The sequence below is a fragment of the Phyllobates terribilis genome, unplaced genomic scaffold (assembly GCF_046119375.1).
Source record: "Phyllobates terribilis strain yellow unplaced genomic scaffold, ASM4611937v1 Scaffold_120__1_contigs__length_5212024, whole genome shotgun sequence".
In the NCBI taxonomy this organism is placed as follows: domain Eukaryota; kingdom Metazoa; phylum Chordata; class Amphibia; order Anura; family Dendrobatidae; genus Phyllobates; species Phyllobates terribilis.
In genome coordinates, this window is record NW_027362880.1 from 2,383,397 (window position 1) to 2,401,695 (window position 18,299).

General features: G+C 48.2%; 1 protein-coding gene across 1 annotated transcript in view; it reads left to right on the top strand.

The window, feature by feature from the left end:
• LOC141201613 (uncharacterized) overlaps positions 1-18,299 on the top strand; it is a 126,331-nt gene that overhangs the window by 83,677 nt on the left and 24,355 nt on the right. Inside the window, exon 19 of the mRNA XM_073663616.1 lies at positions 720-790. Within this exon, the coding sequence (XP_073519717.1) occupies positions 720-790 (71 nt within the window). The remainder of the gene's footprint in view (positions 1-719; positions 791-18,299) is intronic.

The following is an 18,299-nucleotide window of genomic DNA, read 5'->3' on the forward strand; positions in this document are numbered from 1 at the left end:
TAAAGACACATATGCAGGTTTTTCTCAATATCTGACATGAAATCAGAATAAACCTTTCCCGTTTTAGGTCAATTAGGATTACCATAATTTATAATATTTGCCAAATGCCAGAATAATGAGAGAGAGAGAATGTTTTATGGCATTTTTATTACTTACTGCAAAGTCAAAAGTTTACATATATTTCATTAGTATTTGGTAACATTGCCCTTAGGCTGCGTGCCTAATATGTGTTTTTCAAGCATTTTTGCAGCGGAATTTCCACAGCGAAAACGCTTACAAAATGCTTGGTAATACGTGCCCCATGGTCCCCATTATCATTGCGGAAAAATACACACCATATCCATTAATTTTGCGGACACGCAGCGTAATTGCCGCCATTGACTTGCATTGAATCGCTTACTACTCGCATCACTACATGTGCACATGCGGATCTTAAGCAATTCAATGTGCGGATGGTACCCGGGTCTGGAGAAGATGAGACTCTCCTCCTAACCCAGGTACCATAGTACCTGTTAAAAAAAGAATTTAAAATAAAAAATAAATATTATGTTTACCTTCCGATGGCCCCCGGTCTCCTGTACAATGCGTCCGGTCAGTTGTACGGCTCGCAATGGTGTAAAAGGACCTGCGGTGATGTCATTTAGTCATGTGACAGGTCACGCGACCGCTGACGTCAGCGGTCGTGTGACCTGTCACATGACTAAATGATGTCACCGCAGGTCCTTTTACACCATTGCGAACTGTACAAGATACCGGACGCATCGGAGGAAAGACCGGGGGCCATCGGAAGGTAAGTATAATGTTTGTTTTTTATTTTTTACCATTTTTATTCTTTTTTTTAACTATTAACTTGGTCACACTATATAAATCCATGCCGGTTGCATGGATTTATATAGTGTGACCAAGTTGTCAAGCACTTTCCAAGTGATGCTAAAATCTCTTGGAAAAGCGCTTGATAACCCGCATGCAGAAATGCATACAAAAACTCTTGACAAACGCTTCTACCTGACAGGAAAAATGCATGTAAAATTCACATGCATTTTTCCTGCTAGGGAGATGCGGAAAAAATTTGCAGCATTTCTGCATTGTGGGCACTTAGCCTTAAACTGAATGACTTGGGTCAAACGTTTGGGATATCCTTCCACAAGCTTCTCACAATAGTTGGTCGGAATTTGGGTCCATTCCTCCTGACAAAACTGGTGTAAGTGATCCAGGTTTATAGGTCACCTTGCTCGTACCTGCTTTTTCAGCTTTGCTCATAAATCTTCAATAGGATTGAGATCAGGGCTTTGTGATGGCCACTCCAAAACATTGACTTTGCTATCCTTAAGCCACTTTGTTACCATTTTGGCAGTATGCTTTCGGTCATTGTCCATTTGGAAGACCCATTTCCGCCCAAGCTTTAACTTCCTGGCTGATGTTTCAGATGTTGCTTCAGTATTGCTACATAATGTTCTTTTCTCATGATGCCATCTATTTTATGAAGTGCACCAGTCCCTCCGGCAGCAAAACAAACCAACAACATGATGCTGACACCCTCGTGTTTCACAGTTGGGATGGTGTTCTTAGGCATCCAAGCTTCTTCCTTTTTCTTCCAAACGCAACAATGGTCATTATGTCCAAAAAGTTCAATTTTAGTTTCATCAGACCACAGGACATGTCTCCAAAAATTAAGGTCTGTGTTCCTGTGTGCATTTGCAAACATTAATCTGCCTTTTTTATGTTTCTTTTGGAGTAATGGCGTCTTCCTGGCAGAGTGGCCTTTCAGCCCATGTTGATACAGTACTCGTTTCATGGTGGATATTGACACAATCTTACCAGCTTCCGCTGTAAAGGACATATCGATATCCATGCTATAATTACTTTTATAGTTACTTCATTTTTGCTGCTTGCTAAAATCATGTTATTATTCTTTGCATAGCATACATTCTTTCCTTCTTTCCTCTTGTTTCACATGCAATTATGATCCTGATGAATAATCTCTGTAATAATGTGAAACAATCTATTTGCCAGAGCCTTTGCAATAATTTTAGTGTCTACCGATAGAAGAAAAAAGGGACGATATGACAGCAGGTCTTTCCCTGGTTTCAAAAGGATCACTACAATTGCCTCATTCGTAGATTTTGGTATGTGACCCTATTCTAATGCTTCATTAAAAGTATCTCATAGTTTAGGGATTAGGAGATCCTTATATTTTTTTAAAAACTCATGACAGTCCATCAGAGCCGGGTGCCTTTTCATTAGCAAGGGACTGTAATGCATCCTCAAGATCAGACATTGTCAGTGGATTTCCTAGGAGCTACTTTCCTCTTTAAACTTAGGTAATTTTTTATCCTCAAGAAACAATCCAAGTTCATCCTCATTTCCTCTAAATCTTGATTCATAAATATTAGAATAGTAAGTATGAAAGGCATTTAGCACATTATTGTTTCCTGTTGTGGTGTCTCTATTTTCCGTGACATAAGATGGACCCTCCTGTGATTTATCTACGGTATAAAGAAGATGCTCCACACTTTCCCCCTGTTAAAAATATTTTTCTTTGTAAAGAACTGCTTGTTTTCTGCCTTAGAGATAAGATGATCATGAAATAATCTCTGAGCTGCCTCTTACTCCCGGCCATTACCAGCTGATGGGTTTAGGGTGTATTGCACCTCAGCCTGTTGCACCCCATTTTGGAAATCTTGTGTGAATTATTTAGTTTTAGCTTTGTATCTAATAATATCTCTTATAAGTGTTCCTCTACCATAGGCCTTCATGGCCTCCCATAGTTTTATTATTATTATTTTTTTAAAACATTTTATTGTTTTTATTGTAAAGATAATTCAAAACACATCCAAACATAAACACAATAAGAAATCAATCCAAATGGGTCTTGCTGTTGATTCTTGAGCTTTCAGCCATACGTTGTGACATGGATCAATCCTTCCTTTCTAATTTGTTCTTATTCTCATCCTCCTTCCTTTCCCTGATCTACATGCTATTCATTATTAATCTTTGTCTAACCATTTCACACCTTTATGCAAGTTGGTTTCTCATTATGTGTTCTAATATCTATTACTTTTCCCAATAGGTTCTTATGTATCAAACAATATTTGCAGAATCATCTGTTGGGTCTTGTAGTTTTCCTAGGGACCCTCTCAATGTCTCAGTGTGACACCAAACAGAGTTAACAAACGGCGTTACAATATGTGTGATTTCTTCTTGATTACAGTGTTTTCCAATAAAACTTTTCCATTTAACAAAGTATTTGCTCGTGAGTTTATTTTTTTCTGCGTCTATTCTTTCTAGATATAATAGATTTAATTGTGAGATAAAATCCTGTAAAGTCGGGATTGAAGGTTCCAACCAACAACCTAGTAACATACGCTTTGCCAATAGAACCAAAACATATAATAATAATGGGGGATCTTTCTTTAATGCAATCTAGAATAGCCCCCCAGATGCATAATTCTGGATACAGCAAAAGTCCATGTAATAAGACCATAGAAAGAGCTTTATATTTAGGACAATAAGTAATTCTATCAGGTTTAAGGTGCGTTTTGGGGAGATCAAAGGCGGATCTTGCTTTATGAATGATCTTAAATTGGGTTTCCCTCCACATTTCATAAGTTATTGCTTTACAGGTTTTTCCCCAACCTTCTCTTATCTTAACACCAATGTCTTGATCATTAAATTGTTCCTCCCAGCGGTGTTCGAATCGAACTGTTCGCCAATCTCAAATTCGAGCTGTTTTGGGCGGTGTTCGAGCCGTTCGACGAACCCGAACGATCTGAAAAAAATCCGGCTGTTCGAGGTTATGTTCGATAACTGTTCGTGCACCAAAATCGTAACTGGATTTTTTCACAGTAATACTGTTAATCAATGTTAATACGCAGTTTGAGTGTACAGTGGGCGGGGGGAGGGGCAGGGGATGGATCTCTGCAGGAATAATGAAGATCTCCATTTTTTTTTCTCTTTCCCGCATTTACAGTGGGGAGGTGCAGTCTGTCAGCCTATCAGCAGCGCACACACGGAGCAAAGTGCTTTTTTTCACACAAACAAGGGCATGTGTCATTAAGGGCTGTGTATGTCACATGTCCTTGCCCTATAAGACCCAGCCATTTTCCCCGTCGCCACCATTTTCTCACTGCTGCAGCTGAGTGTTAGACGGCACTGCTGCTGCTGTTAGCGCTATATTGTGTAACTGAATTGCAAGCAAATTTTCTCTTAAATAGACAGAAAGGTGTAGGGAGTAGGGACTAGTTTGTAATTGCAGCCCTTTTAAGGGCTAGGATACAGCAGTTCCTAGCACTTTTAGCAGGCAGGTCTGTGCACTTAAATCGACAGATAGGTTGGGAGTAAGGACTAGTTGTAATTGCAGCCCTTTTGAGGGCTAGGTTACATCAGTTCCTATCACTTTTTACCAGGCAGGTCTGTTTTAGTGCTGTGCAAGTGTTTTTCACAGCATTTGGCTAAATCTAGCTAAGCAAATCCTTTTGAGCCTCTTGCAGTGTGTGTTAGTCAGTGGAGTAGCCTATCTGTGTTGCAAGATATACCACCTGTGTATAGAATACCAATTTTTTACTGCACCTAGCCAAGTAAAACCTTTTGGGCCTGTAGCAGTGTGTGGTACTCATTGTATTAGGCCATCTATACCAAGCTCCACCAGCTTTGAAATTAATAATAATTTTTAGCTGCATCTTGCCTGTAAAATAATTTTGGGCATATTAGCAGTGTGTGGTACTCATTCTATTAGGCCATCTATACTAAGCTCCACCAGCTTTCAAATTACTAATAATTTTTAGCTGCATCTTGCCTGGAAAATAATTTTGGGCATAGTAGCAGTGTGTGGTACTCATTGTATTAGGCCATCTATACCATGCTCCACCAGTTTTGAAATTAATAATAATTTTAAGCTGCATCTTGCCTGGAAAATAATTTTGGGCATAGTAGCAGTGTGTGGTACTCATTGTATTAGGCCATCTATACCAAGCTCCACCAGCTTTGAAATTAATAATATTTTTTAGCTGCATCTTGCTTGTAAAATAATTTTGGGCATAGTAGCAGTGTGTGGTACTCATGCTATTAGGCCATCTATACTAATCCCCACCAGTTCCAAATTACTAATAATTTTTAGCTGCATCTTGCCTGGAAAATAATTTTGGGCATAGTAGTAGTGTGTGGTACTCATTGTATTAGGCCATCTATACCAAGCTCCACCAGCTTTGAAATTACTAATAATTTTTAGCTGCATCTAGCCCGGAAAATAATTTTTCTTCCCAATAGTGGTAGCAATAGAAATATGGGGCGCACGCCTGGCTAACAAAAATATATGCTTCATAACAAAAAACACCAGCCTAGCACACTGCATTAATAAGATGGCATCATCGTCTCTCCCAGTGCTAGGCCTACTACGCCGGCTAGCATTCCTGTGCCTAAAACACAATGTATGGGTCCGTGCTAGCCACGATGCTGAGGGGTCTAAAGCTGCTGCTAACGCTTTATCACAATTCAATTGGCAGATTTTCACAGATCTTATCCCCAACGCCCACCCATCGGGCAACAGTTGCCCACCCTCCCTATGGGATCTAGTGGCGAATAGTTGATGCCATTAATCAGAGCGTCAGTTGCCCCGTCGACGTGGCAAGCATACGGTAAGGCATGGGAAGAGTGGACACGACTAGTAGCAGGCAGACGGGTTGACCAATGTGAACAAGCCAGATTACAAGTCACCATAGAATTTCTCCACCAGCTAATGATGAGGGGCATATCAGGGGCGTCAGCGCAGCTGTGTCTGACCGGAGTAGCATTTCACTTCCAACTACTGAATTGGGGAGATGTGACAAAGAGATTCATCATCAGACAATCCATAAAAGGGTGGAAAAGGGGTCAGCCAAGTCGAGTGTAGACGTCCCGTTCCGTGTCTCTAAAACTGATTTCTCACATCATATCCCTAACACCATTAACATGACACTCACAATTTGAAGCAACACTACTGTCTACTGCATTTGCGATCGCCTTCTTCGGGGCGCTATGCATAAGCGAATTAGTCCCTCAATCCAAAATTACCACCAGTGCAGGCTTATTACACCAGGACGTACTCATAGCCAATAATGCAATACTTCTACGCATACGCCAATCGAAAACAGTTCCAGCGGGCAGGGGCACTTGGGTACTTCTACAACCCACAAACGGTACACTGAGTTCGGTAACAATAGTAAAAACATATATAACCATCAGATCACAAAGTAATTTCTTCCTATCACACATTGATGGAATGCCATTATCAAGATACCAGTTCCAAGCTATATTTAATAAATGCATAACATCGGCAGGGAACCACCCCAAAGATTATGGGACACACTCATTCCGCATAGGCGCGGCCACGGAAGCAGTAAGAGCAGGACTGTCAGAAACGGAAGTTCAGAGGATAGGGAGATGGCGATCCACGTGTTTGGCGAGATACATAAGATCGGACTTGTTATCCTAACGTGGTTTGTCTCTTTTACAGGTGATGCTAAGCCAACAGTGTGGGTGATAGGCCACTCGTATATATATTTGGCAGAAAAAGGGCGAAAGTCCGCCCAGGCGGGAGGAAATTAGTTTCTTAACACATATTTCAACTGGAGAGGTATTGGAGGTCTGCTATGGCCACGGGTACTAATGGAGGTAATCAAGGTAGGGAAAGAGGCAAGAGGTCCGGTCATCTTAGTTATACAGGCCAGGGGAACGACCTAGGTCATCACAAGAGTGCATAACTAATGGCAATAATGAAACTAGACACTGAGCGCTTCAGAGAATTTTTCACAAAACTAACTATAGTATGGTCAGAGATTGTGCCGATAGCGGTATGGCAAGGTGCGCGAGACATCACGGCCATCGAACGGACAAGGCGGGTAATAAATATTGGGATGGCAAAATTTAGAAGAGACAGAGGCTGTGTAGTGATACAACACCGACAACTGGAAGGAGATAAAGCAGGCCTCATACGGCCCGACGGTGTTCACTTAATGGATATTGGACTGGACATATTCCTGTCAGGACTCCAGGACGGAGTGGAACAAGCGTTAAGAGTGATGGATGGGGGTCAGAGTCCTGCATACGAGTACGCAGGATCCTCCGTGGCCTGGAAATAGAAAGAACATGTTGGAGAGTTACACTTGTTGGCCAACTTGCCGGTGTGGAGACCCAGGGCATGCTGCAACAAGCTGAATTATTTTAGAAATAAAATGCCTTTATAATGGAATGAGTATAAAGAGTTAATAAAGCTGTGACCGATCCTCACCCATCTGGGTTTGGTTGGGGGTCTTCACAGTCTGCCTAGGCTAGATGCATTTAAAAATTCTTATTAGATACACAGGCAGTGCAGCTTGCTTCGCAGCTGGGCTACTACGCCCAAAGTATTGCCTAGGCTAGATGCAGTTAAAAATTCTACGCTGACTAGCAGACACTGAAGCTTTGGAGCAGACCTCTGAGTAAACTGGTCTTCAGACTCAACCATCTGTGTTACCCCAAGCCATAGTGTATGTAGTTTCTTACAGTTAAAAAGGGGGGGGGGTGACCCAACCCACCTGGAATTGACGATGCCAACGTCACGTAAAACACAGCAAGGGGACTCCAAAAGGAGTCTCCATTGTTTCCAAAAATTGTGGCACAGACACCACTTAAGTGGCATCAATTGCCCCAGAATTGCTTAAAACGGTTGGTGAGGTGATTTTACCAAATCCTCAAGCTTTTACTCTCCCCAGGATGACACAGGGGTAGAAAAGTCCTTGCGGATCCATGATTTGTTCATCTTTATGAACGTGAGTCTGTCTACATTCTCAGTGGACAGCTGCGTGCGCTTATCTGTCAGCACACCACCAGCAGCGCTGAACACACGTTCAGAGAGAACGCTGGCTGCGGGGCACGACAAGATCTCCAAGGTGTGAGTGGTGAGCTCTGGCCATTTTTCCAGATTGGAAGCCCAAAATGAGCAAGGGTCCAGTGACACAGTGATGGCTTCGATGTTCACTTGGAGATACTCCTTTTCCATCGTCTCTAGGCGTTGACTATGTGTCAGACTTCTTGTCTCCTGTGGCCTTGCAAAGGATGGGCTAAAAAAGTGGTGAAATGATTGCACAAAATTGCTGTTACCGGCAGATACTGTGTTTCTGTTACGGTTTGAGTGCTGAAGACTCGACAGTCCCACGGTTGGCAAGTTAGAACTGTGAGATTCACTGCGTGCACCACTGGTGTTTTGTGGAAAAGCAGATGTAAGATTCTGTAACAGCCTCTGCTGATACTCCTGCATGCGTGAATCCCTTTCTATGGCAGGAATTATTTCTGCAAATTTACTTTTGTACCGGGGATCTAAGAGTGTGACAACCCAGTAGTCAGGATTATTTTGAATTCTGACAATCCGAGGGTCATGTTGCAGGTAGTGCAGCAAGAAGGCACTCATGTGTCTTGCGCATCCAGGACCACTAAGTCCCTGTTGTGTTGGTGGCGAGGTAAGAATCATGCTTCCTTCCTCTGCCCTCTCCCCTCAACCTCGCACAACAGAAATGTGATCAAGGTCTCCCTCATCTGATGAGTCTTCCATGCCCATCGCCAGTTCGTCCTCCACTTCTTCCTCGGCTCCTCGACCTTCCTCAACAGTTTGGCTGCTAACATGCGCCCTGGTTAATCCCTCTCCCCCACCCTCCCATGCCTGCCGCCTTGGTGCTGCCGACCGTCTGAACTTTGCAGATGTTAGCCCTTCTGCATACAACTCCTCCTCCTCTACTTCCTTCACCTCCTCTTGTCCCACCACCTGACTCCGAATTCTGTTTAACATGTGCTCCAGCATGTAAATCACCGGAATAGTCATGCAGATAATGGCTTCGTCAGCATTAAACATCTTCATCGCCATTTCAAAACTGTGCAGAAGGGTGCATAGGTCTCTGATCTGAGACCACTCCTCCAGTGTGATTTGCCCCACCTCTGGATCTCGTTGGCCCAGGCTATACATCACAACGTATTGCACCAGGGCTTGTTGGTGCTGCCACAGTCGCTGCAACATGTGCAGAGTTGAATTCCACCGTGTCAGCACATCGCATTTCAGCCGGTGAAGTGGCAGGCCCAACGACTTCTGTAGAGATGTAAGTCGCTGAGCTGCGGGATGTGAACGGCGGAAGTGATCACACAGCGACTGTGCCCTCTGCAGAAGGCCATCTAGTCCGGGATAGTGGGCTAAAAATTGCTGGACAACCAGGTTCAACACGTGAGCCATACAAGGCACGTGTGTGACATTGCCCCGGTGAAGGGCCGCACCCAGGTTTGCAGCATTGTCGCACACGGCCTTCCCTGGTTGCAGGTCCAGTGGAGACAACCATTCATGAAACTGGTTCTCCAGAGCTGACCACAACTCCTCAGCTGTGTAACTCACATTTCCCAGACATTTCAAAGTAAAAACCGCCTGATGACGTTGAGCCCTGCGGCCAGCATAGTAAGGAGGTGTGCAGGATTCCTTCTGCGCAGTTAGAAGGCGGATGGCATTACCAGACAGGCTTTGGGTGTAGGTGGAGGACCGAGAGGAGGTTGAGGAGGCAGAAGCAGTGGAGGAACTTTGAGATAAAGAGGATTGACGCACAACTTGTGGGGACAGCAGCCCCTTGTCCTGGTGTCACCATAGTTACCCAGTGCCCAGTCAGCGACATGTAACGCCCCTGTCCATGCCTATTCGTCCAAGTGTCTGTGGTGAAATGTACCCTGTCACACACAGAGTTTCTCAAAGAAGCAGTGATGTTGTGTGCGACATGCTGGTGGAGCGCAGGCACACCTTTCTTTGAGAAGTAGTGCCGATTGGGCATCTGGTACTGGGGCACTGCGACAGACATAAGGTCTCGAAAATCCTCTGTGTCCACCAGACGGAACGGCAGCATTTGTGTAGCCAAGAGCTTACAGATGGTGAAATTCAACCTCTTAGCTTTCTCATGGCTAGGAGGAAATGGTCCTTTACTTGTCCACATCTGAGGGACCGAGGGCTGGCTGTTGTGCTTAGACGGGGTTGAGTAGGGTGTCCCCGGCAAACTGCCGGTCTGTGAGGAAGATGCAGGCGGAAAAGTTAGGTTGCCTTGGTCCAAAGGTGGTGCTCTCGATGTCGGAGAGCGCTCAACACCAGCTGGTGTTTCAATTCAAAATGAAATGATGACCTGCCAATCACACTGGCGCTGTTGCGGGTAAAGAGATGGCAGGTCTGCATCCAAAAACATGTGTGACTGCTGTCCCCCCAATCACAGGAGGATGAAGAGGCCGCGGATGCACAAGATGGGGCAGACGGTGGTTGGCCCGGCCGGCTAGGCCGCATTGTAGCACAGTGAGCTTCCCACTGCAACTTATGCTTCATATCCATGTGACGGTTCATGCATGAAGTACTCAAACTATGGATTTTTTGGCCTCTACTTAGCTTTTGGTGACAAATGTTACAGATAACACGAGTTGGGTCATCCTTATCGATCTGAAAAAATGCCCAGGCTATGCAAGGCTTAGAGCCCATGTGACCTGAAGAGCCACCACGACTTGTGGTCAGAGGCACAGTTGTGTTTGAGGATGCAGTTGTTGACGTGCTTCCAGTACTACGTCTCTGTCCAGGAAGGCGCAACCTAACCTCGTCACCACTAGCATCCTCCTCCACCTCCTCTGCTGACCTCATTGACTGGCTGACTGTGGGTTGACAGTAAGTGGAATCTCCAACCTCATCATCATCACCCTGTGTGTTCTCACACCCGTCATCCTCAGAGGCAACCTCTTCCTGCCCTGACCGAAAACACAAGTTGTCACTCCAATCAGGTATTTGAGTCTCATCATTGTCTTCATCATTGTCTCCACCAACAGGAGTTACAGTTTGGGAACAAGGGTCTACATTATGCTCAGAACCTTCTTCATCTGGGCCTGGACCTGACTCATAAAGATTCTGGGCATCAATGCAGATCTATTCCTCGTCTGGATTCACAGAAGCTCTGGAGCAGACCTCTGATTCCCAGGCTATAGTATGAGTAAACCGCTCTGCAGACTCAACCATCTGTGCTACCCCATACTCAGATGGGCAGCTGGAGACTTGGGAGCTGTGAGGAAGCAAGTGCGATTGGGGTGACACCTCTGAGGACTGGAGTATTTGTGATGTTGAAGTTGAGGTGGAGGAGAGCCCACTTAAAGGAGCACTTGATATCCGTTGAAGCACCTGCTGTTTTTGTGCCTCATCTGGAATTTGTAGCGATGGGCGTGGCCGTAAGAAAGGGATTGGATCACATTGTCCACGAAAAGAAGTAGACATCTTAGTTTGGCTGGAAGATGGTCTTTCTTCTGCAGATGTTACTGTTGCTTTAAATCCTACCCCACGGACACAACCTTTTTTTTCCTTCCCAACACGCCTGTTCCCCTTTCCACCAGCAGCAGGCCTTTTGCCACTCATTTTGGTGGTTAACTAATTGACGACTCTGTAGTTGTTTGCACAAAAAACGATGGATGGAAGCCGAGCAGAGCTGAGTGGCCAAACTGTGGTACTAGCCCAAAAGGATTGGCTGGGATAGAAGCAGTAAAACAATTTTATTACATACACAGGTGGTGGAGCTTGGTATAGATGGCCTAATAGAATGAGTACCACACACTGCTACAGGCTCAAAATTATTTTCCGGGCTAGATGCAGCTAAAAATTATTATTAATTTCAAAGCAGGTGTAGCTTGGTATAGATGGCCTAATACAATGAGTACCACACACTGCTACTATGCCCAAAATTATTTTCAGGGCTAGATGCAGCTAAAAATTATTATTAATTTCAAAGCTGGTGGAGCTTGGTATAGATGGCCTAATACAATGAGTACCACACACTGCTACTATGCCCAAAATTATTTTCCAGGCTAGATGCAGCCTAATACAATGAGCCTAATACAATGAGTACCACACACTGCTACTTTGCCCAAAATTGTGTGTACGAGGCGTGCGGAGCAGCTCGTGTACGAGACGTACGGAGCGGAGCAGCGCGTGTGCGAGGCGTACGGAGCGGAGCCGCGCTTGTGCTAGGCGTACGGAGCGGAGCCGCGCGTGTACGAGGTGTACAGAGCGGAGCCGCGCGTGTACGAGGTGTACGGAGCGGGGCCGTGTGTGTACAAGTAGAATAGAAAGAGGGACGGATGTTGAGGCAAATTTTAGCCATGCCATTTACCATTTCTTTCTCCCCTGCCAGGAGGAGTTGTTGTGTCACCCTGGCCTGGATGCCACAAGTGTAATTAAAGCTGTGTCTGAGAGCAAGGGGGAGGTTCTCTAGTCAGGGGAACATTAGCATGCAATGCCTCCTGTCTCAGGCCAGTAGGGAGAGCAGGCTGCCCCTATAAAAGCTGGTACTGGGGGCAGGGTTAGAGAGAACTGGATGGCCTGTCTCAGCACTGAGACGTGTCCCAGAGTGGAACAGGGACAGAAAGTTGATTGCACCTAAGAGGAAGTGTGGCAGTAGGAGAGCCACCAGCCAGAGACAAGAGGCGAAGCAGGCCTGTCTTGGCAAATCAGAGACTGACTTTACCAGACTTTGGTGTCTGAGGCTGGAAGGATTCCACATCCCCCAGCAGAGAACCAGTCCGCAAGGGACTGTATATTCCTTGGCCTAAGAAGCCTGGAGGCCCTGCCACAACCGAAGGGACCAGTAAAGCCATACAAGGCTGGGAGCAGAAAGGAACCCACGTCGCAGGCCATACAGGCGAGAATACACGGAAAGCTCGGAAACGTGGGCTGTTACCCTATCAGGAGGAGATAGCCAGAAGGAGCGAAGAAAGCACGGTAGGCCTACACCCTCACCCTGACCAGGGCCAATTTCCCCGTTGCTCTCAGACATCCAGGTCCCCTCCTAGCTGGGACTGTTTGTGGGTCAGTTTACCTGTTCTAGTAAAGACCCTGGACTGCAACCTGTTGTCTGTGTGCTCCTTGCTCCTCCAGCACTACCAGCACTGGGACTCTCACTACCATCACTCCCACCATCCACTATACTGCCCTGGGGCCGCACTCTTCCCGTGGGGAGTCACACTACCCTAGCTGCACACCTCATCAGCCCCAGCGGTCTGCATGCAGCGGCGGTTCCTAATAACCGCAATCCACGAGTGGCGTAGTCGGACATAAACATCAGCACATAACGGACTACCACAGGCCTGACCACCCTGAGCCACGGAACCGGGTTGCCACTACTACTCCCATCGTTCCCCCTATTGCCCGGATCCGAGTGCCCCACGGCCCAGGGGGCGAGTCAGCTTTGGCGTAGTCGGCAGGATTTCGTGCCCGCAACCACGGGGTACTGCGTGCCTGAAAAAGACTTTTGTAACTTACCTGTGGCGAAGTTTCCCGCCGTCCGGAGTCGTTTCCCGCCATCCGGAGCCGATTCCCGCCATCGGACGCCATCTTGGACCGTTTCCCGCCGTCTTCTGCCGTCTTCCCGCCATCCGCGGCTGCTTACCGCCATCGGACGCCATCTTCAGGACGCTGCGCGGGAAGAAGAGGGGCGTGGACGTCAAAACCGCACCGAGGCTGCGCAAGGTCCTGGAAGGGAGAGAGAGCGACGCTGACGTCATCAGGACACGACGCCAGGTCCTCGTCCATAGCAGCAGCAGCGGAGCCGCGGCCTACAGAAAAGGATCGTCGGAAGGTAGGCCACGCTTAACTAGGGGGGAGGAAGATGTCGGACACAGAGGCGCCCACTACCACCAACGCAGCTGCAGCAGCGGTGATGCCCTTTTCCTTGCCCTACATCCCTGGAGCGGCCTGGTTGCCCAAGTACTCAGGGGAGCCCCATGCCCTAACTGACTTTAAGGAAAGGCTATACAGTTTGCTCCAGGTTTACCCCCTGACAGAGGAGCAGAAGGTCAGCATATTGACAGGGCAGTTAACTGGCGCAGCCCAAAGGGAGGTAAAATCATGGCCCACTGAGGAGAAAAGGACTGTGAAGGATATTCTGGCCCGGCTGCGGGGTACCTTTGATACACGTACCTCCGCTGAGATTAAAATGAGGTTCTATGGATGTAAGCAGCGGGCACAGGACAGCATCAGAGACTATGCTCTAAATCTGCAGGAAGCCTTGAGGGCTATTCAACAAACTGACCCTGGCAGTGTGCAGGAAACCGATAAGCTGCTAACAGAACAATTCATAGAAGGTCTGCTGTCTAGCGCCCACAGGGCCCAACTGCGCCTCATGTTCTTTCAGAACCCCGACCTGACCTTTGCCCAATTTAAGGACAGGGCCATAAGGGTGCTCCGTGAATCTGCAACCAGTGGCGCTATAAACCCCCGGCGCCCTGCTATCACCTACCACCAGGAGAAGGCGCTCTCCTCTATGGACTCCGTGGAGGCTGATGCACAGGCCCTGAACCAAGCCCCGTCGAAAGGCCTGCACCACCAAGTCCAGGAGCTAACCAGGAGCGTCGCGGCATTGACCAGGACCGTCCAGGCGTTGCAAGTGGACCCGTCAAGACCCATCGAGCTGGCTTCAAGTCCGGAGGATGTCCCGTGGCATCGACAGAGGAGGATCCCGTCGTTCCGAGGGAGGCCCACAGACCGCTACGCAGAGGATGGACAGCCCATTTGCCGTCGATGCAACCAGCCCGGACACATTTCCAGGTACTGTAATTTAAACGGGTCCAACCTGGGGCAGAGGGCCGACCCCCAGGCATAAGATCACCAGGCCCTTATAATTGGCGTGATAAGTACGTTGGGGGGCGCCCGGTTTTACCCGTGGTGCTGGACGGTATCCCCATGAGCGCCTTGCTGGATACTGGGTCGCAAGTAACCACAATCCCTTATGTACTTTTTAAGCAGTATTGGACTGATGCTGATATCACACGGTATCCAGACAGTAACTTGAGCATCATCGCCAGTAATGGCTTACCCGTGCCGCAGATGGGGTTCAAGGAGATGACCATTAAAATTGGTAAAGTTGAACTGCCGGCACAGGGAGTGATTATTGTGGACATTGACCGTCATGAAAGTCACCCTAAAATAACTGTGGGTACTAACGTAATTGAAAATTGTCTTTCAGAGGTAATTGTAATTCTACAACAGGTGGCGGTGAATGCTAGTTCCAGCCAACAGAGAGTCCTCAACAAGGAGATAAAAGCCCTGATGAGACGGCAGCAGGTAGAACTGTCTGGTGGTGAGATCGGTAGCGTAAGACTGAGTGACCCATTCCCCATTTCCATGCCTCCCAAAAGTGAAATGATGATCTGGTGTCGGACTGCAATCGGGTTGAGAGGTAGAGACTACCAAGCCATGGTAGAACCCGTGTACTCAGACAGCAGGCCCACCATTTTGACAGCCCGGGGGGTGGTTGATGTCCGTCATGGGAGGGTGCCCGTCCGCATCCTCAACATTGGGGAGAGGGAGGTACACTTACCCAGGTACGCTACACTCGCCAAACTGTTTGTTGTCGAACACAAAGCTATCAGGGCCGTGGAACCCTTGCCTCCATCTCCACAGGCGGAGGGTAATGGCTCCCAGAAACAAAAGGAGGACTGGTGCCAGAAACTCCACGTGGGTGCTGACTCCACTCCCGTGCACCAAAAACAAGGAGTCTACCGGGTGGTACAGGAGTACGAGAGAGTCTTTAGTAAGCACCCGCTAGACTTCGGCAGAGTAAAGGGGATAGAACACCACATCCCCACAGGGAGCCACCCACCAATAAAAGAGAGACACAGGCCTGTACCCCCTGCACATTATCAGAACGCCAAGGGCATGCTAAGAGAGATGAAAGAAGCTGGGGTCATTAGAGATAGCTGTAGCCCCTGGGCAGCCCCCTTGGTTCTGGTGAAAAAGAAAGACGGCACCATGAGAATGTGCGTGGACTATAGACAAATCAACCGTATCACCCACAAAGACGCATATCCGCTGCCTAGAATAGAGGAGTCTTTAGCCGCACTAAAATCTGCTAACTTCTTTTCTACTTTGGACCTTACTAGCGGGTACTGGCAGGTTCCTGTGGCAGAGGCTGACAAGGAGAAGACCGCCTTCACCACCCCGATGGGACTGAGCGAATTCAACTGTATGCCTTTCGGGCTCTGCAATGCACCAGGGACCTTCCAGCGGCTGATGGAATGCTGTCTAGGGCACCGAAACTTCGAGACGGTCCTCCTTTACCTGGACGACGTGATCGTCTATTCGAAGACCTACGAGGACCATCTCAAGCACCTGGCTGAGGTGTTCGAAGCCCTGGCAGGCTATGGCCTGAAGGTGAAACCATCGAAGTGTCACCTGCTGAAACCAAAGGTCCAGTACCTAGGGCACGTGGTAAGCGCGGAAGGAGTGGCCCCCGACCCTGACAAGGTCACGGCAATCAAGAGCTGGCCAAGCCCCTCGAACATCAAAGAGGTGAGACAGTTTCTCGGGTTGGTAGGCTACTACCGAAGGTTCATCCCCGGGTTCACTAAGATGGCAGCTCCTATGCAGGACCTCCTGATCGGACAGTCTAAGTCCCGAAGTCAAAAGCCACTCTTCAAGTGGGATAAACCGGAAGAGGAGTCCTTCCGCCAGCTAAAGATGGCCCTCACGGGGGATGAGATCCTGGCCTACCCTGATTACGGCCAGCCTTTCATTCTCCACACAGATGCCAGTAATGTGGGACTGGGAGCCGTACTGTCCCAAAACCAACAGGGCAGAGAACGGGTGATCGCATACGCCAGTCGGAGGCTGAAGCCCACCGAGAGGAACCCGGAGAATTACAGCTCCTTCAAGCTAGAATTATTGGCGGTGGTGTGGGCCGTGACGGAACGCTTCAAGCATTACCTGGCCTCCGCAAAGTTCACCGTGTACACAGACAACAACCCGTTGACACACCTGGACAATGCAAGACTGGGTGCCCTGGAACAGCGGTGGATGGCCCGTCTCTCCAACTATGACTTCGTGATCAAGTACCGGGCAGGCAAAACCAACGCCAACGCGGACGCCCTATCAAGAATGCCTCACTTACCTGAAGGTGACGAAGACCCAAAAGAGCTGGAGGAGGTAGAACTCCCCACGTTTCACCGGTATGGAGCCGCTCAACACTCTCACCGCATGAAGGAGGAGGATCTAACAACTGTGATGATGAATCCCCTACCTCACCACAGCTGGGCCGAGACCCAAGATAGTGACCCTGCAGTCCGCCTGGTGAAAGATCTGCTGACCCGGGAAGACGCCCACCTAGATCCAGATGCCCCAGAGGAAGCCAAGCAGCTATGGAAGGAGAAGAGCAAGCTGTTCCTCTACGAAGTCAAGTTGTGCAGAAGGATTGTCAACCACCGGACGCACGAGCTGATCTGGCAAGTCGTGCTCCCAAGGCGGGATGCAGCTATGCTCCTGGGGGCTTACCATGACAGAGCGGGACACTTCGGTTGGAAGAAACTGGAGTTCCTACTAAGAGGAAGGTTCTTTTGGGTCGGCATGAGAGGAGCTGTAGAAAAATGGTGCAGAGACTGTGGCCCTTGTCACCTAAGGAGGAAGGACCGCACCAGCCAGAAGACACCCTTGAGGCCCATCGTCACCACGCAGCCTCTTGAGCTGGCAGCTCTGGACCACGTCAAATTGGCTCCAAGCCGGTCAGGATACATCTATGCCCTGACAATCGTGGACCACTATTCCCGTTTTCTAGTGGTGGTCCCGGTAAAGGACTTGACAGCCCAAACAGCGGCCAGAGCCTTCCAGCAATATTTCTGCGGTCCACACGGGTATCCGGAACAGGTCCTGACAGACCAGGGTCCAGCGTTCGAGGCTGAAATCTTCCAGGAGTTCTGCAACCTCCATGGCTGTAAGAAAATTCGGACAACGCCTTACCATCCACAAACCAACGGGATGTGTGAGAAGATGAACAATATAGTCATTGATCTCCTGAAGACGTTGCCCCTGGAGGAACGCAGCCTGTGGCCAGAAAAACTGCCGGACCTGATAGACCTATACAACAATATCCCGGTGAATGCTACAAACTGCACCCCGGCTTACCTGATGCGAGCCAGACCGGGTAAGCTGCCCGTAGACCTGGAGATGGGAGTCCTAATACCTGAGGACACCTCCTCGCATGCGGACTGGGATGCGGAAAGGCAACTGCAGTACAAGAAGGTACAGGAGAGTGTGGAGAAGAGCCTGGCCCAGATGAGAGAGAAGCAAGAAAGACTCTTCAATCAGCACGCCCCTGCTGGTCCCCTAGAACCTGGTGAGCAAGTCCTAAAGCGAAAAAGAAGGCTACATAAGTTGGACGACCAGTGGGAAAGGGAACCCTACACCGTACTGCAGTCTGACCACGACAACCCAAAGGTGTGCGTAATCACCAAGGATGGAGGAGAAACCACTAGTGTCG